The sequence below is a fragment of the Onychostoma macrolepis genome, chromosome 01 (assembly GCF_012432095.1).
Source record: "Onychostoma macrolepis isolate SWU-2019 chromosome 01, ASM1243209v1, whole genome shotgun sequence".
In the NCBI taxonomy this organism is placed as follows: Eukaryota; Metazoa; Chordata; class Actinopteri; order Cypriniformes; family Cyprinidae; genus Onychostoma; species Onychostoma macrolepis.
The window spans coordinates 2,844,066-2,864,455 of NC_081155.1; the positions used below are offsets into that span (position 1 = coordinate 2,844,066).

The 20,390-nt window shown below is 38.7% G+C and overlaps 2 protein-coding genes across 5 annotated transcripts in view; both read right to left on the bottom strand.

The window, feature by feature from the left end:
- Positions 1–1,791: 1,791 nt before the first annotated feature.
- LOC131542754 (uncharacterized) lies at positions 1,792–6,421 on the bottom strand. Its single transcript, XM_058779730.1, has 4 exons — positions 6,360–6,421; positions 3,823–4,120; positions 3,169–3,202; positions 1,792–3,001 (listed from the first exon to the last, which is right to left on the bottom strand). Exons 1-4 carry the CDS (start codon positions 6,404–6,406, stop codon positions 2,574–2,576), a joined length of 807 nt encoding a protein of 268 aa, XP_058635713.1. The 5' UTR covers positions 6,407–6,421; the 3' UTR covers positions 1,792–2,573.
- An 11,609-nt stretch (positions 6,422–18,030) lies between these two features.
- LOC131542126 (adhesion G protein-coupled receptor L1-like) overlaps positions 18,031–20,390 on the bottom strand; it is a 38,585-nt gene continuing 36,225 nt past the window's right edge. For all 4 annotated transcript variants that reach the window (XM_058778494.1, XM_058778486.1, XM_058778510.1 and 1 more), the window contains one exon: positions 18,031–20,153. In XM_058778494.1, the coding sequence (XP_058634477.1) occupies positions 19,321–20,153 (833 nt within the window). In that variant the 3' untranslated portion in view covers positions 18,031–19,320. The remainder of the gene's footprint in view (positions 20,154–20,390) is intronic.

Consider the following 20,390-nt stretch of genomic DNA (forward strand, 5'->3'; position numbering starts at 1 on the left):
TTGAGTCATGTGAATTTGGCAGTTTTTCAGGGTTTCTGGAAACAGCTGCCTGGAGGCGTTGAAAAGAAGGCTGCCAAGTAAAAAGACTTTTCTTGAACGGGATGGTAACATTTCTCAACCAATCACAACACAACCTTAATTAACTAGAAAAGAAAAGAAAATAAACTACAAACAGCCACAATATGAAGAATCAATTACAGTTGCAGTTATAATTACAGTTCATTTCATCTCACTTCTAGCAGCACTGCATTGATTTCCACTCACTCCCTTCTCGCAGATAAAACCGACATGAAATGGCATTTACAGCTCACTCTACATTAACAACTAATTTTTCAAGTGAAACAGTAAAAACAAAAGAGAAAAGTGACGTCAGACAGAAATCAAAGCATTATCAGAGGCAGAGAGTGAGACTTGTTTGCTCATTGGAATAATGTGCACTGACGAATCACTAACAGCAAGGCCAAGAACATGTATTGGGAAAGTCAGTTTTGACTCATGTGGAGTTGAAAAGTCTGTGTCTTTGGTAGCGTCTCTCCTGCACCTTTGGCATCATGAAGTCTTGCACTCGCTCGCTTCCAGTCAGATGTAATGAAGCGAATCTCACACTGACTCATGTCGTTTCCGCATGCTCTGCACAGCATGCCCAAATTTTTTACATCCGGTAGACAGAAACAAAGCAATGCTTTTGAAGCGTGAAGTGGGTAAGATGTTAGTGGAGCGTCTGCAAGCTTTATTTGGGAGAACTCAACTCGCATGCATTGTGTCGGTTTTTTTTTTTTTGTACTCCTATAATATCTGCTGACAACATATATTCGGTCTCGAGCTGTTTGTTTGTTTGTTTGTTTGTCAAGTTTGCGCGGATGTGTCAGCATGCGGTTAGGACTGAAACCTGCTTTATCGCCTCTGACAGAAAGTGACGCGAGCGAGGTGGCCTGGATGTAGAGCAGAACTTTCCTCCCACAGGGTCTGATCAGATCTCGCCACAGGAAAGTAAGTCACACATGAGATCTCATTACCATCTCAGCTGCTTCTCCCAGACATCAATGCAATCAAATGGAGAATTGTGTCCTCTCATGTCTATTCAAATGAAATTAGCTGAAATCCCAAAAGTCTTAAAATGAACTCATCAAACATTTCTCATCAAATGACCTGAATGGCTCTCCACATTCTTTTTATAGCCCTATAGGCCTATGTGACCCTGGAATGCAAAACCAGTCATAAGGTATATTTTTTTGAAATCCGGATTTATAGATCATCAGTAAGCTTTCCATTGATGTATTGTTTGTTAGGACAGGGTAATATTTGGCTGAGATGCATCTATTTGAAAATCTGGAATATGAGGATTCAAACAAATCAAAATATTGAGAAAATCACCTTCAAAGTTTTCCAAATGAAGTTCGTAGCAATGCATATTACTAATCAAAAATTAAGTTTTGATATATTTACAGTAGGAAATTTACTAAATATCTTCATGGAACATGATCTTTACTTAATAGCCTAATGATTTTTGGAATGAAAGAAAAATTGATCATTTTGACCCATACAATGTATTGTTATCTATTGCTACAAATATACCTGTGACTAGTTTTGTGGTCCAGGGTCACATATATTTAATTTAGTAACCCTTATCGGATGACAACTTCCGACTCATTTGTGTATCATTAAGGTTTTATTTTAGGAGAAACATCTGAGATTTAGTTGATGCTTAAATAAAGCTCCATTATAACTCTAAAAGAGCAACATAAGCATAAACTAACACCGAAAAGCGTTAACATCATCTCACCTCAACAAACAGCCCACAGTTATGTAAATTTAACATTTTGCATTTTTATTACATACTCTGAGTTTACAAAATAAAGCATTTCACACACTGTCATTACATTCATCTCTAGAGTTCCTGAGTTTGTTTGCATTCATACGGTGCTTTCCTTCACACCAGACGCACAACACAAGTGCGTGCTCGTGAAGAGATGTTCACGCACATTCACACATGCAGCTTTTTGAGTTTTGAACGTACAGCGAAACGTACAGACCCAACCAAGGCACTAGTGTTGATGTGCTGGTCAAGGTTCACTCATTATTTCTGTGATGCACCTAAACATCAGTAGAATAAATACAGTACATGCAATCAGTGAACGAAAGGGTTCGGTCTGACGCCTCGCACACGTAGTGATGTCTACAAATGTTTAAACACACTATGTACAGTATACAAAAAAAAACAAAACAAATATAAATATTGCAAATATTTAACATGTTACACACATAAATATATTTAAATTATAAATAGTGCTTAAGAAGCATTGCTTATTGGTTTAGGCCCAACGTCTCTAGATTTAGCATTTTCTGAGCTTTTGTTGTAGACAAACAAAAGTTTGTTGCATTTGAATAATGTGGCCAGAACGTGAAAGAGCCACTCTTTTTGGAAGCTGAAGGCATTGCCAAATTAGCCAAGAGAGTCTGTGGACATTAGTGGAGTCCTGCTCATCAGAGCATTAAAAACAAGTCCTGAGTAGATCAAAGTGATGTGACTCAAACGAGCAGCCCTGAAATCAGTTCGGTCGGGCTTCTGCTGATCACGTGTGACGTAGCGCTCCTAACCCGTCCACCAGAAACATCCCAAAGCCAGAGTCATTCATCTCCAGTTTCCAGTTGTCCAGTGTGCCTTTAATCTGTGATTTGGCCATGAGGCGGTTTTCATTTTCCGGAAAGGTCACGATGCGCCAACATGTCTGAGTGTGAGGCATTTCTTTGCTCCATTCAGGCAGCAAGACGGTGCAGGTGAGCTCCTCGCTATTGTGTTTATTGCTAAAGATGACAGTGAATTGGCCAGATGGACATTGTCCTGAGCAGGAAAAATTGAGCTGAACGTACAGGAAGTAGCTTCCGCTTTCGTTGATGTTCAGCACATTCTGTTTTTTCTCATAGCTGTAGAGAGAGCCAATGGTTTGACCCTTTCCAAAAGCGAAAGGTTCCCACGCCATCACACCTGTTTTGAGTTCACCTGCAGGGCGGAGACAAAGAGACACGCTTAGTCCCAAGACTTTAACATAGGAAGTCAATGTGCAAAGGAATATTCCGAGTTCAATACAAGTTCACTGTGTTTAGACCACAAGGTTTTTTTTGCATTATTAAAGTTCAAAATGTGAAATATAATGGCATAAAACTTACTTTCAGTGGCTCTCAGGTAAGCAAAATTCTGCATCTAGAAAAAGGAAGACAGAGGAAACAAAACATCAGATACAGGTTTGACGACTTGTGTAAAACAAGAGCCGATTCATTTCTCAGGAATGCTTTTTGGCTCTGCGGTTATTGAGATACTACATGGTTCGTTCTAGATTAAAATATTCTTTGTTTCATCGTAGGTTCTTCAGATCGGCGTTTTGGCTTCTTGGTTTAAAACACCACAGCACAGATGTTTTTTTTTTTTCCTTCTAAAAACCAATGAATAAAATGTGCTTTGTTGAACTCCTATGGCATCAAGCTGTTTCCTTGTATGTAATTTATTATTTTTTAATTTTTTTAAAAAGTGTATTGTTGTAAAATACTGGGTATTTTTCAATCCAACTTTGGGCCAAATATGGATTAACCCAGCTGTTTACATAAAATTTTTAACTCACAAGTTCGGGTAGTCCATATTTAACCCAACTCATTACTGAATGATTATCATAATCATATTTGATGGTCTGTGCAAATTATTTAAATGCATTTTAAATAACTGTCCAAACACAGTAATGCCATGGCACACGTACAAACATTTAAATACTACGGGACTATAAATAAGCACTACTTTAACATTTGATTTCTAGGCATCGACAAACTCACCTTATACGCGTTTCCACTGTCGCGGATCGACGCAACCAGCGAGTCCGTAACTCCATCTACATGTCGCGTCGCCCTCGCGTTTATCTCGTCCTCGATGTGTTTGGCGAAGTACAGCGCTCCCGCCAGCGTGACCATAAACATGAAGAAGAGTGCGATCACGGACACGGTAAGGAAGGTGTCCAGATACCGGCTGCGGGGGCGCGCGGCGGGCGACTGGCTCTCTACATCTGCGGACGCGGACATCTCGAGAAACGGCGGCGTGTAAATAAAGCGATATACATCCAAAGCAGGTGCAGTTCTGCTCGAGGGGAGACATCATGAGCGTTATATAGACGCGCGGGAGGAGGAACTAACGGGTTTCCCTCGTCACCTCCTCCTCCCACCCACAAGAGACAGAAAGAGAGACCCAGACGCGAAGAGGGAGGTTTAGAGAAAAAACCGACTAACTTTCCGCTTCTTTCGCTCTTGCGCAAACGGAGGTGGAAAGCGGGAGGATAGTAAAGTGTGAATTTCTGTGACTGGCTCCGTATTCCGCTCGTTATTTCATGGAATATCGAGCTACATTTATCCCCTCACTTAAATACTCCACACCATAATGCTTCCTTCACACAGTCTGTTGCATATTTTGTGTAAAAGTAGGACATTTGTATACGGGTCATTCTTCATTTGCGGTGGCAAGTGGTGTCCCTCTACTTTACAACAGTTGAAATAAACTTTAAAAACCAATCAATTGTAAAATGTTTGCATGTTTGTATTCTGTAGGGTAATCACGATTTGTGCACTAGTTACGTTTTTGTTTTAAAATACATATTTGAGTTTGAGAGATTGCATTTGTAACAAAATATGGATGTTCCCGCCATACCTCAGAGAGGTATCATGGAATGTAATCGCAACAATATAACATTTTAACACAAATAAAGTGGTTATATTGTGAATATAGATTTTATTTAACATGCACAATTTTATTAAATTGTTTTAAAAAATACATATGTTGCTATATTTAAGAAGGGGGGTGCTATTTTGACTACTTCCTGTGTGTAAAGGTCACTGCAGGTGCTGGCTGATCTGAGGACATTCTTTCTTAGAAATTTAGCTAAACTTAATAAAATGAATGACAATTTCATGTGTCGCACTTTATTAGTGTCTGTGGTGTTATGTTGATAACTTGTAGATTTTACATATTTTAATCAAAATTTTGATAAATACATACTTATTAATATTTCCAAAATGTCCCCTGATCTTGACATCATCATGATGGCAGCCTCCATTTTAGAAAAGTCTAGATTTATGCCGCTGTGTCTGTGGTGTGACTGTCTGTGGTGTGACTGTGTTTCCTGGTAACACCACAGAGCTTATAGTAACTTGCAATATAAAGTCTGTGGTGTCACTCAAAATGACATAGACATAAGTGTTTGATTGAAATGATTTAAAAATCAAAATGTTCTTAAGCTTTCATTTGAATGGATATAGCATATTAAACTCATTTTAAATGCATAGCAATATATTTTATTAGAAAAAAACAAACAAGCATTTTTACAAATTTTGCCTCTCATTTGCCACCTCAATTGAAGAATGACCCATACATGGTATATTTTGTAGCCTACGTTGTGTGCACACTTACACCGCAATATAAAGTGCTTGATTCGGATTTTGTTTACAAAACGTGGCACAGACTGAAGCTGCCAAGGGCCTATATAGGAGATGCTGAAATTAGCTGAATATTGTCATTCATTTCTAAGAAAATTTTATTTTGATCAATTTTAAATTAAATTTTACATTTTGACATTTAAGTATTAGTTTTGGACCTGATTCCAAGAAAAGTCTGACAGCATGTTTCCGAAGTGAAAGTGAATTATTTGAATGTTGGAGCCTGTGTTTTTTCGCAATCCATGATCGCTCGAAGCGGGTTTCTCTCACGGTCTTTTAGCAAATCTCTTCCGTCCTGCTCCGCTCACATATTGTTCCAGATCGGCTTCTGGTTTTTGTTGCTTGATGCCAAATCTAGATTCAAACAATTTTCAATAGTCGAGAAAAATAATACTAACTAATTAGACACAGAAATGTAAGTCGCTCTTAATATTCATATGCATGTGTCATATTGCTGAATTATATGTAATCAAAAGAACTTCGGCCTTCCAAACTTCAATGTTTGATTCAGCATTAATATTTTATATTGATATAACTTCTATTATCACTGTACAAAGTATTTCAGTGTCAGTCAAGAGATTGAGGCCCTGGCTGACAATGAATTAATGCTTCTCCTTAAAAAATCAAATGGATTCATGAATAATGAATTTCTTTACAAACATGACTTTTAAATGAGTGCATTTGAAAATAATTTAAGTAAAGCACATGTTCCTCCATCAACAGTGTTTGAAGGCACATTTCATTTTGATCATTTCCAGATAATTTGCAGATGTATATGGAATTTGTTTCTGCATATGAAAGTGTCTGGTGATTCAACATGATTTAGCTTTTTTATATTGTTCTAAACATAGATCCCTGTGTCTGAAAGGAAAAGGGTGTGATTATGTCACCTGCATGTGAAAACCTGTGCATCCGAGCCTACAGGAAGTGATGTCATCCGCACAGGTGTAGGAGCAGCTCTACGCCTACAGCAAGAGTCACTTTCTCAGATCCCTGTTTACTCCTGTCACTTCCCGTATGATGACATCTGACCCGTTCGACAATACATGTTTTCTTATCTTCATAGCTCTAAGTGCCAGTCTTTGTAGAGAAAACAAATATTACATTGATCTCTCTTGTGTGCTTTAGTGAGTTAGTGAATCTGTTTCTGTAATACATTCATCACATGAGGGCTTTAATCTGGTTGATTTCTGTCAGCTTCCCTTTTGAAAGTGACTCTGCAGCGCTTCCTGAATGTGGACGGGTCTTTTCGTTTTATTTTCCAGACCCGTGATCAGATTGTACTTTGGGGAAAAGTAAACAAGACACATTCTGGAAAACCCAGCTCTAAAATTAAAAACAGACATCCATCTGCTGCCCATCAGAAACTATAGGTTGTAGTTGATTTGTTTCATATTTATCAGGATTTTCAAAGCTCGGTCATCAGATTGGGAGTTTGTGTGGATTTTTTTCTCTCAGTCATTTCATCCCAGCCTCATCTGTTTTGTAGGTTACTTTGGCTTAACCTACTAATCTACCTAATATTTTTCATTAAATTACATAACTAATTACTTATAAAAATTGAGTAACATTAACTCTATTGTTAGTAGGCAACAGTTCATCACTGTAAAACCCAACAAGTTAGGGTAACAAACCGTTTGAGTAAACCGATTGCCTTAAAACATTTAAGTTTTTAAAACTAACAATTATGAGTGCTCTGAACTTATTTCAGTCAGACATCTACAGAAGATCTTATTGAGAATTAACTAAGGTTTAGATGTTGATTTATTGTTTCAATTGAAGTAACCATGTTAGAGATCAGTGTCTGCTTTAGTTGGGCTCTTGACCCTTGACTTCTGTGTTAGTTGGTTTTTTTTTTTTCTTTGGTTGTTGTAACCATGTGTTCCTCGAGCATATTTGTTACAGCTCAAAAGCCCGGAGGAAGTGATCGGTAGTTGGTTGTCATATGTTTATAATGACAATCATCTGTAAGTGAACTGAACTCATTGAAAGTGAACACAGACTTGTTGTGTGTCTAATCTCTGGTTAAGTGAATGTTGCATTGCTTATAGTAAAAGTGTTTATGTGACAGTCAGTTAACAAAAGAGTTTCTAAACAGTTTGTCCACAAAAAGTTTCAATCTATGGCAGTAACTGGACTCACACAGACATCAAGAATCAGCTTATGAACCTCAACAATGGTGACCATTAAAAGAAAAGAAAAATCATGCTGGGTACTAGCATAGTACAAAACTCATCCATGGCTCCCAGCATGCATTGCAGCATGATTTTTATTTTCTTTTATTGGTCACCATTGTTGAGGTTCATAAGCTGATTCTTGATGTCTGTGTGAGTCCAGTTGCTGCCGTAGATTAAAACTTTTTGTGGACAAACTGTTTAGAAACTCCTTTGTTAACTGACTGTTACAGAAACACTTTTACTATAATCACTTAACCAGAGATTAGACACACAATGAGTCTGTGCTCACTCTCAATGAGATCAGTTCACTTTCAGATGATTGTCATTATAAATATATGACAACCAACTACCGATCATTTCCTCTGGGTTTCGAGCCGTAACAAATATGCTCGAGGAACACATGGTTACAACAACCAAAGAAAAAAAACCCCCATCTAACACAGAAGTCAAGGGTCAAGAGCCCAACTAAAGCAGACACTGATCTCTAACATGGTTACTTCAATTGAAACAATAAATCAACATCTAAACCTTAGTTAATTCTCTATAACATCTTCTGTAGATGTCTGACTGAAATAAGTTCAGAGCACTCATAATTGTTAGTTTTAAAAACTTAAATGTTTTAAGGCAATCGGTTTACTCAAACGGTTTGTTACCCTAACTTGTTGGGTTTTACAGTGATGAACTGTTGCCTACTAACAATAGAGTTAATGTTACTCAATTTTTATAAGTAATTAGTTATGTAATTTAATGAAAAATATTAGGTAGACATTACCTAATTTCTTTTAGTTTGTCATAGCTGTAAAATTTAGGTACTCTTTATTCAATATATAGGATAGAATCTACTCAAAAAAAGTAAGTGCAAATTGTTACCTCAATTTTATTGAGTAAATATAGTGGATTACTCAATTTTATTGAGTAAATATAGTGAATCATTTTTTACAGTGTAGGCAACCCTACACAAAGAAAAGTTTTCCAAATAATGGCTGTGCTGCCAATTACAACTTATTTTCAAGCATCAGGCTACAATTATTGTATAAAACATCTTGAGTTACTCATCATTTACGTTCCTGGAATGCTTCCACCAAAGTGATGCTAGTGTAAATGAGATCAGAGTATACTGTATTCCAGGTACGAATCTCTCTGGGTATGATTTAGCCAGTACAAACGCTGACGGTCAGCCTGGGGAAATCTGAGTTTCACCTAAAGGTCACACACACTGCTGCCGATCACTTACGTCATGTGTGTTTAGGGCTTTCGCAGGGCTTCGTCTCAGAATGTGGAAGTTACTGTTTCACAAAAACAGACTACAAAGCAGTCCGGACTTCAAACATGAGCTTTTGTTCCTCTTTTCCTCTTACATTGCAATTGCATTGTAGATGACATCAGATATATTATTGTGATAATTGCTGATAAATGTAAACTTTGGAAAAATGAAAAAAAATTAAAAATGGGGAAGTTATAGATCCTGCTAAGTTGTTAATGTTTTATGAATATGAAGATGCTATGAGATGTTGCACATTTTGGGAAATTCAGTAGGCGAGTAGAAACAGGCGTGTGGGTGTAAAACATTCCACACTTAGTGCTGCTATTTTTAGTTCTGTCATATGGCTTCATCAGCATATGTGTGTGAGGCTGTGAGTTGGCAATAAACAGGACAAACTTTAAATAGGGCCAGATTTATCCAAAATGTGATGTCACAGATAAGTCATGCAACACACTGACCAATCAGAGCATCTGGAATTAATTTAGTTCTCTCTGAAAGGAGTGAACTTGTCAGGAAATCGCTTCCAGATTTCACAATTGTGTATTTATGATGAAATCTGTCCCGGCACTACTGTAAAAAACAATGTGGGTGTGTTGAGCTATGCTACATGTGCTTGTGCATCATAACGTTCCTCAACTCTCCGTCTCGTGTCCTTCCTTTCTGCCTGTGTGTAATGTTGGAGCAGTTCGGAGAGGTCAGGTTTATGGGTTGCAGATCTTAAACTGCAAATGAGCAGAAAGGGACTGTGTGCATTTGTGAAACTGTAAGTCACCTGAATGTGCATTACAACCACTGGAAAACACAAAAATAACATCACTATTATGTTATTATTATGGGAAAGTAGTTCATCAATAGTTGTGTTAAATGTCACGTTTTGGGGGGACTCATATAAGGGACAAGTGGGAATAACATTCCTGCCAAGTGCAGTGAATCAAAGCCTGGTTAAGACAAATAAGTTCCTCAGAGGAAAGGGGATTCGGGTGTGGAGGAAGGAATAGTGACATTTCGGCCACATAGCAACCTCATACGTGTTTTACTATAGAGGGAAGAATTGGGGAACTCCAGTTATCATAGATAGGCACATTGGAAGGAAGAGGCGGAGGGCGACACAGATGTGATAGATTTGTGGGAAATTGCCAACCTGCCCTCAAAATATTGTGATGCAAGTGCAGGTGCTGGTATTACGGATACCTCCATTCAACCACGCTTTCTGTGTGTGTGGTATCCAGTCTGAGATAGATAGATAGATAGATAGATAGATAGATAGATATATAGATACAGACAGACAGACACACACACACACACACACAGATAGATAGACAGACAGACAGACAGATAGATAGATAGATAGATATACAGACACACACACACACAGATAGACAGACAGACAGGCAGTGAAAGGAGTAAAATTATTTCCTTTATGAAATTAATTACTCATGAGGCCAAAGCTCAACTCTCGCAGCACACATGACATGCAATAAAACAATAAACGTTCTAATCTGACAGGAATATTTGGGAGAAAGACCATTTGCTCATCTGTCCCTTCACCCATCCTCAGGCTCCCTCCTTCCCCGCTGGGCATGACACAGAAGTGTCAAACTTACAAGCTGAATTTATTATATCTTAAGAATCAATGATCGTAACCCTTTCATGTTTGGTATCATTTTAAAGGTCTCGGTGCGATGGGTAAAATGGTCTCAATTTCACAGTAGTCACTTGTATTATGAGAAATATTGGAAACTTAAGTGAATTCTGTACCTCTGTTGTGGGGGCGGCCTCCTTTCAAAACCTGATAAACATTGCTCTACAGGTTTGAACATTTGGGGCACGAGAACAGCTCCTAGAGAGGCTTCTCATCCTCCATACTTCTTTGAACAACTGATGTTATGTATTTCCTTATTTTTGAATTGGCTTATTATTTTATTATGTAATTGGCATGAAACATTTACCTGACTAATAATAAATTGTTATATTTGATTTATTCTGATTAAATTATTTTTAAAACAACAATGAAAAAAAAAAAAAAAAAAACACTTTCTGAAAAAGATTATATACTTTATTTGTTTATTTACATGTGACCATTAACCAATGTCAGAGAACAGTTAACATGAAAATGTGTAACTTTATTATTAACTTATTATATAAGTTTGGGAATGCCTGCATTACATGTAAATAAGAAACAATGTGAATTATTATTTTTGAATGTGTTTGAAAGACAAAAGCCTTTCAAAGACGGTAATGCATAGTTAAATATCCGACTGAGTGATAATTCAAATAAAAATCTGTGTTCACGAATAGGTGATGCAATGTTGAAATATTAAGAAAATCTTCTCTTCTTTTTGTAAATCCAGTGGTCAAATAATGTGTGGCCTCTCAATTTTCTGTGTAATTATATCCACCTGACTTGTGAATGGTCTTTGTGTGAATGTCCACAAAACTGGAAGTCTTTCTGAATATATAAGTGGTAGGCTATTTTAGAAAGGGAAATTTAAATCAATAAATTATGAGCAATATGTAATATATGTATGTGTAATATGTATATGTAATATATAGTATGTAACCATGTAATCTATAAAAAGCAACTGTAGTGTGATTATGAGTATTTTAAAATGTAATATAATCTAATTGCAAGTACTTAATATTTGGAATCTGATTGTGCAATCCAGACTACATGTAATCAGTTACTACACAGCACTGTAGATAGATATAGATAGACGGATAAACAGACAGACGGACAGATAGATAGACAGACAGACAGACAGATAGATAGACAGACAGACAGATAGACACACACACACACACACACACACACACACACAAACACAGAGAGAGAGATTTGTGCTTGAAACTCCCAAGAAATCAGCAGTTTCTGACACCAGTGAAGTCACGTTGCTCACATCCCTATTTGTCTGTATAACTTCATGCATTGAGTTGGTGCAGCGTACATAGACATACTAATGTAAGCATGAGTAGGTGAAGTTCATAAAGCGACTGACTTCTTGATTCTTTGATCTGTTCAGTCGGAAACAGTAAAGTACAGACAAGTAAGCACATTCCTGACTGCAAAGGTCAGCCTCTGGTAACTGACTAATGATCTTCCCTCACATTTGTAGCTGAGCGTTCTGCATTGTTATTTGTTTTCCAGATGAAGTCGGGTGTGTGCTAATCCAAAAGAATCAAACAGGAGCTCCACCAGAACTTTTGACTTATTTTCCCTCTTCAGTCATTGAGTTCGTAAGAAGCTGAGCAGTGAGTCAGACAGCTGAACTTCACTCATGACTCACTCAAAATCAAAGCCCACAGTCTGCAAGATCCATATCTGATCCGCATCTCCATGGCTGTGTTTGGACAGAAACAATAGCTCAGTTCTTACTGAATACTGCACAGTTTTTAATTTAGCAGACACTTTAAACAAAATTGAATTATAAATGAGTAAAACAACATGATTCATCCTGAGGAAACTCGTATAGTTTTGACGTGATGTAACACCAGCCTGGAGGCAAAACAAAGCTTCTCTCTGCTGCCCGCCAGTTATTTTTACCAGGATTGCACTGAGACAGTGATGATAAAAGACCAAATTCAGTATACACCTGATAATGCATACTGTATACAGACAAACAGATGAACCCTGAATATGAGCACATTTTATATTGTAATTTTATTTATGAAAAAAAAGTTTCTTCTAAAAAATGTCCAGCAGTCTCATAATCATTTATGAAAGATTATAAAAGAATAAGACACAAACATTATTAACTACCCTCTCATTCAAACACAAAGCGTATGAATCTCAACAATGGTGACAATCAAAAGCTTCATGCTGCAATGCATGCTGGGTACCTAGTCTCTGTGCAGTGAGTGCACTTTGACCTCACATTAGTATGAGCACACAGCGCTGTGAGGTTACACTTTTAGCTCACTGTTACCTCACATTGTGACCTCATCACGAGTATCCTGGGAGATCATGGTGACATCACTGTGAGATCAAACTGTTGACCGGGGATGCAGTTTTATCTGAATTCGACAGTCTGTTCAAATAATGAGTGAAATAATGAGTGATTAAGTAATGGATAATCAACGGCTTTCCATGCATTAAAGAGGCCAAGAACCACCCGACGCGAAGTGCATTTAAAATCCTGTAATGCACAGCAAGCCGTTGATTATCCCGCTTATTCCATGGTCATTTGCCAAGTTATAGACAAGTTTAAAACTAGTATTGCTCTTTGCAGCGCAATGTTTGACCGGAAGGGTAAAAATGGTAGTTATTTTTGTCAGTCATAGCACTAGCATTCTGCCCGCTTCAAATCAGACACAGAGATGAAATAGTGCGGTAAGACCACATTTAATTGAATGAATTATAGCATTTATTTAAATTAATTATCGATAGAGAGGGAGAGAGAGAAAGAGAGAGATGACAGTTATGTCACAACTTGTGTGTGCTGTGTCTGCACGTCTCTCTCTACAAACAATTAATTACTTCAAAAACAGGGGAATATAATGTAGCAATATAGTATCTAGGCTATTTTATTAATAAAAATCGCGGGGAAGCGTTAGCGTTGACAAGTTTATGTGTGTGCACAGCGCAATCTGCGATCTCCTGCCTTTCTCTCTCTCTCTCTCTGTGTGTGTGTGTGTGTGTGTGTGATTGTGTGCATCAATTAAAGCAACACTTTAATATGGAACGGTGATTAAACTGACTGTGCATTAAACAGTTATACTGCATACCTGCCAGCCAATCAGAATTCAGTATTCAGACAGACCATGGAATAATGAAAAATAGCCTAATGAGTAACAATGATAATAATGATTTAAGAAAAAAATGTGTTATTAATGTCAAAGTGGAAATAGAAGGTCAAGCACATTGCACTGTGGGATACTCTAGATACTCTGGTCATATGGTGTGCTCAAGTCATGTCAGAAAGATTGTATTTACAACATGAACGGCACCACAAAATTGTTAGGGGTGTGTCAATGAAAAAAAAAAAAAACATGTCGGTTGAAATTAATGAAATTATCATTATCAGTAATATTATTATTATTATTACAATAAAATTTTATTCTTTTATTTGATTTTTTGTAGAGAAGGTGCATTGCCGTCTTGCTCCAACCAAAGTTAGTTATAATAATAATAATAATATGTTACATTTATATAGCACTTTACTTAGAAGGGGGATCTCCTCATCCCCACCTGGATGATGCGGCGGCAGCCATATTGACCCAGAACGCCCACCACACACCAACTACAGGTGGAGAAGAGACAAAGTGATGAAGCCAATCAGATATGAGGAGGGTTAAGAGGCCAATGGACAAATTTGGCCAGGACACCGGGGTTACACCCTACTCTTTTTGAAGGACATCCTGGGATTTTTAATGACCACAGAGAGTCAGGACCTTGGTTTAACGTCTCATACAAAGGACGGTGCTCGTTGACAGTATAGTGTCCCCGTCACTATACTGGGGCATTAGGACCCACACAGAACACAGGGTGAGCGCCCCCTGCTGGCCTCACTAACACCTCTTCCAGCAGCAACCTAGTTTTCCCAGGAGTCTCCCATCCAGGTACTGACAGCCTCAACCCTGCTTAGCTTCAGTGGGCAACCAGTCTTGGGCTGCAGGGTGACTTGAACGCATCTTATTATTATGACTTGCTAACTCAAACTTCCCAGGAGGACTTGAACACACCACTATATCATGGCATCCAAGGTTTCTTTGCATGATATACAATGTAACAAATAAATAAATTAATTGATAAAAAAAATAAAGTTGTCAATAAAAGATTATTGGAATACGTCTTTACAAGAAAATACTATTTATTTATTTAACTTAAAAAATTAATGCTTATTTTATTGTTACGTGATGTCTCTTTGCAATTCATTGTGGAATTTACTAGCAATTTCTGAGTTAAAAAATTGTTAATTTAAAAAAAAAAATGTTGTTGTTTGTTTGTTACTTGTACAAACTGAATATGTGCAGCAGCAGCAGTAAGAGTAGTGTTCTTTTATTCATTATGATGTAAGAGCTGTGAGGAATTCCTATAGATGGTTTCAACGGCAACAACATAAACAAACGTTACTGCGCATGCACGCTTTTGTAGCCCTAACTTAACTTCCGGTAGACATCCAAATACAATCAGTAACAACAGCTAAGTCCCTCTAGAGTAGATTATGTTTTGATAACAAGCAAAATATGCTTGCTGCGTAAATCAGACGGACTGAGATGCAGCGATAACTACTTGGACAGACTTATTAAAAAAGAGCGGGAGAACTAGAGGTTTCCCCGGAAACGGCTGTTGGGCTGTAGTTACACAAAGCAGTGCTGAGCTTACAAACGCTGCTTTATCAGGCATATAACATGCAAGATGAAATGAAAATGACATCGAACATTTTCTAAAGACAGTGTTCCTTCAGAAATACAGTGATATAAAAACACCTGCGCCTCGTTTTGATTTTTAAACGTGCATTATAACGAAGCCATTTGGAAAATCGGTCAGTTTTTATATCGTGGCGGGTCGCCACAAATAAATAAATGTATGTGAAACACATCCCACAGCACAACAACCTGAGCCAAACTTCATTACTTATCACTTTAACTTTAACTGTCCGGAAGTTAACTTAGGTCCAGGCACGTGCGCCTGATGAAACCGTCTATAGCACGAATCATATTTATTTCCAAAAAAGCGACGCATTGGTGTCACCCATAATGATGGATCAGGGCGTTTCATTTCAGATAAATAATAAGAATAAAGGGCAAAAGTAGAGTTGATTACTGTGTGTCATAAGCTCTGGCCTGCATAAGAATGTATTGCATCACGTAGCTCCAGAAAGAATGACTAACCGCACATGATCTTCGGAGTCTGCTTGGCACGAACTGACTGCAGACTGGTGTTTCCCGCGGTTTCAGCGCCGTTGGCCCGGTGTCATGGAACTCCTGCGCGCCCTCTACCGGAGCTGTGACGCACTTCCGTCGTTCTTCTGAGGCGATCGGGTCTTTGTAAAGCTCTGTCTGTACACATTTTCTTGAATCTTGCCTGAGATCTTAAACGAGCAGCACATTCGCACGTTCACGCTTCTCTGATGTCGGTTAATGATCACGTGACGTGCAGGTCAACGATTTAAATTATTATTACTAGTTGTATTATTATCATGTTTTATGATTTAATTATCCCAATTAATAGCTGAACTCACGAACCCCAGGTAAAGGGTTCTGAGGCGAGCACGCTCTGTTGAACTCGAAATGGGCCTTTAACCCGATGGGTAAGCTGTTTAAAATACACTATAATATAATGGCATTTTTGTGAATTATATGTCGCCTGTAAAATAAAATAAAATAAATCAAAATAATCAAAAAAGGTAGTGTAGTTAAGACATTAGGCTACCGGACACGATGAGTCGGTTCTTTTACGTGTTTCATCACGATTAACAGAAATTAATTCGCATTTGGTCCATTGTAGGTTTGCTTGAGATTAAGAACTACCACTCACTCACATCTGAAAGTATTTTTAGGCCTATGCTGTCTGGTTATTGATTTATTATTATATTTCTCACAGATCTTCAATGACATAACGCATGACTAGGCAACTTGTGCTTTTTCATGATTCATAATTCCACGCAACTCTGAATCAAACTTCCAAATTCCGCCAAAAACTAATATTTTGATTATTCATGATTTTTTTTCTGAGACAGCAATGGCTTTTTAGGGAGTGTCTTTGATAAGTTCCTTATCAGTCATTTATGGTCAAGATCATTAAAATCTCAGTGCTTGGCCCATTTTCTGTTTTATTGCACTAGTAAATTCTTTCAGTTGTTTTAAGCTTAAAGACATTCAAAAATAAGAAAAAACTCGAGAGTGTGCAAAATACACGCTAAAGATGAAAAGCCTTAGTTTCTTGTTTGAGGTATTTTTTTAACCAAAATACAAGTTTAAAAATACATTAGCGAGATTAATGAGAAGTCTGTCTTCACTAAATGCTCCGAACCAAACCGAATGGTCTTTATTGTGTTTATCATGTTTTCTGACACTGTTGACAGAGTTGGCTACCAAACCTAATTCCAAATCACTGGATACTGACATCTCTAATAACATCTGTGTTACTCAATGCTTTGTTATTATCCTCCCTGATTGGAATCTCACCAGCCTCCAGACTTATGCCATCATCCTCAGTGTTTCTGTGCTTTACATTCTGATTTAACTGATCATTGAACAAAACTCAAGCTCTGAATTCAGAGCCGTTCAGGAACCTGAAAGAGAAAACACACACACAAATACCAACATGTCACCTCAGCATTAAAACACAAGCCCCAGCCGATAACAAATGTTGCTGCTGATGATAACGCAACACTGGATACCTAACCAGGCATGTGATCAGCTATGACTAAACAAAGAAAGAAGCCCTGTTCTTCCCTGTTTGATATGACTAAATAATAATAATTATTATTATTATTGTTATTAAAATGTTTTTATTATTAAAGTAATTACATTTTAATTTTAAATTATAAAATTGAATCAACAATAGTATTGTACTGTAAAATAAAAATAGTATTTAATAATAATAATTTTATAGAACAACAGAAATATGACTACTTATATTTATGGTCTTAATTTCTTAGCTTTCAACATTTCTGTTGAACAAAACAGTTATAAACAGCTGTGATAACAAATTTGATTTCATTTCCCTTGGATTTATTCAATTCACACTTTAGGTCGGAAAATATGGAAATCCATATAAATATGGAAAAGTCGCATATCTGCTCAACCTAACTCTAAACTTGTCCTAAAATCTGATTGGTTACCGTCGATGTAAGTCTGATGTAATAAGGCTGAATCACATTAGGCAGCTATACTTGGGACTATTTAAAAAAAATAAAAAATAAAAAAATAAAAAAAAAAATATATATATATATATATATATTTGGCTCAAGAAAATTAACAACCTTTCCAGCCAAACATTAGAATGGCTGCAAAATTTAATTCTGCTAAAAATGGTTTCATCGTAGATGCTTGATATTCTGTCTACCTGATCACCAGCTGAACCTTGACCTCCTGGTCAACGCAGTGCTCATCAGAGATCTTGAATTACATTTAGGCAGAATAGCTGAGGAAAAGTTTGGACAGCATCTGTTTGCTTTTCTTTTGTTTTATTTTGATTAAAAAACATTTCTTATCTTTTTACATGAAACACTCTCAGAGAGCGAGAAAGACCGAAAGAGACAGAGTGAGAAAAAGACCGAAAGAGGAGACAGTGTCATCAGTTCATCTACATATTCTTTAAGACTTTTTTCAACCATAAACTCGTAAGTGAAAGAGAAGCATGTCCAGAGACGTTACGTCTCAGTTCTTATTTACAGGAAGTTGCGAGCAGCTGTCATTCGGCTGCCCACTGTTAAACATCACGTCCTCGATCAACCTACTTAAACACAGGAAGGGGGCGGAGCATTGAATCAACATTCTCCAAACCCAACAACATGATTGGTCAGTGTCTTGAACACCAACACAGATGATTGGGTGTCATCCAGACAGGTGGCACAAAAGTTTGTTTTTGTTCTTTTATCTGCCACGCTCCTCAAAAACAACAGTCTAGTTGATTTACTTGACGTGTTGAACCCGTGACTCTTAACCTTTGACCTCTATGATGGTGAGAGCGTGATCCCGACAGTAGCTGCTCCCCAAGAGTGTAAATGTGTGATTTTTTTTTTTTTTTTTTGGCATGTATAAGAGCTGCGGTCTCTGGTGTAAGTGTTATCACATTCTAATAAAGGTCTGTCACTCATACACCACACCACCCTGAATGAAAGATATCCCACTGAAAAACCAGTCTCAACCAGCCTAAGGTGGTTTTCAGATGGTCTCCCACCAAAAACCACAAAACGGACCAGTTTGGCCAGGCCAGGAGACCAGATATCCACCTCAGGATGGTTTAAACTGGTTTTCTCAGCAGGGAAGAGATGGAGGATGGACAAATGGAGGAAAAACTACCCGATAAGAAGATTTCTTCTCAAAAAGGAAAAACAGATGAGCTTGGATGGCAGTGAGATGAGCAGGGTGGGTGTTCGGGTGACCAGGAGACAGAGACATGGAGGAGGAAGCCAGCATTGCCATCATCATCATCATCATCTCAACAGGGATCTCCCAAGGCTTTCAGTGCACTACTCCTTCTGGGAGATCTCAGGACACACGATAATGGTTTTCATTATCTGAAAGTAGCTTCATACTTACGTGAGAATCTCACGGAAACATGTCGGCTCATATTTCACTACAAAATCAAGTGAAATCAAGATTTTGGGCTGACCTACAAACCAGACGCATGGTTTCGAGAGATTCGCCCAGACGCTAATTGCGATGATGATGGTGATGTTGAAGACGTCCACCCTCATTGTCCTCCTCCAGATCTACGTGTCCTGGTCACCAGCGCCCTAGTCACAGACTCGTCACCAGTTGCATCTGTCCGTCACCTTCCCCCTGCGAGGGCTGCAGTCCCAGCCGAGCCTCGTCATTGGTCCTGCGAGGCGGAGGCTGGTAAAAGGCCGAGATGTGCGCTTGACGTCCCGCGCTGAAGTACAGCTCGTCCGGCGGGAGGGTGGGATGAGGCTCCGCCCCCAGCGCCTCGGGACTGCTGTCGGGATAGGACGAATCACGATCCCGTGCATACAGGGAGGTGGAGTCCGGTCCGGTCCCGCCCACGCCGTCCGTGATTTCTGCGGAGAAGCTCTCTGAGTCCTCCTCGCTCTGGTAGAACACAGACTGGGCATGCTCCAGGAGGCGGGGCTTATCCGGTAGGCGGGGTTTATCTGGTAGGCGGGGTTTATCAGGGAGGCGTGGCTTTTCCAGCGCTTTGTACAGCAGCTCCTCCTCGTCCTGCGGAGGCGGCGGAGGTGGGCGGGGCAAGGGCCGTTGCGGGGGCTCTCGATGACTTGTCGACGTTGCGTAATCCTGCCGGTGCATCGTGGAATTTGGACCATTGCCGTAGCGATCGGTGGATGGCCGCAGGTTGCTCTGAACGAGCTCAGATATGATCATCTTCTCCAACGCCGCCGCATCAGAAAGGTTCCGCCTCAAACCGCCAGCAGGCTCCGCCCCTCTAGGAGTCAAAAGGGCGGGACTGACTTCTCCCGACACGCCCCCGGATCCCACAGGAACACCCCCCAGCAGATCCGAACTCCCTCCGTGAAGTGAGTAGCTGTTGTTGTAGTTTCCGTTGAGCCGGACTCCCTCCAGCCCACATGACTCGCGGCTGCGCGACAGTGTGCCCTCTACAGGACAGAGAGAGAAATGCACAATTAAATGGCGGCTGTATTAAATGCTTGTAGTTTGAACAGCTAAAATTTGAATTCATATCCATCTGTAAATGCGTTTTTGGAAATGTCAAGGGCATTTTTTTTCAGAAGGTGACACTGTTTAGTGAAAGTGGCATTGATATGTAACTGATTCTGAATGAGCGAGCGGTTTCAGATGTTGCATATGCATAAATGTGTGCATACAGTGATGCT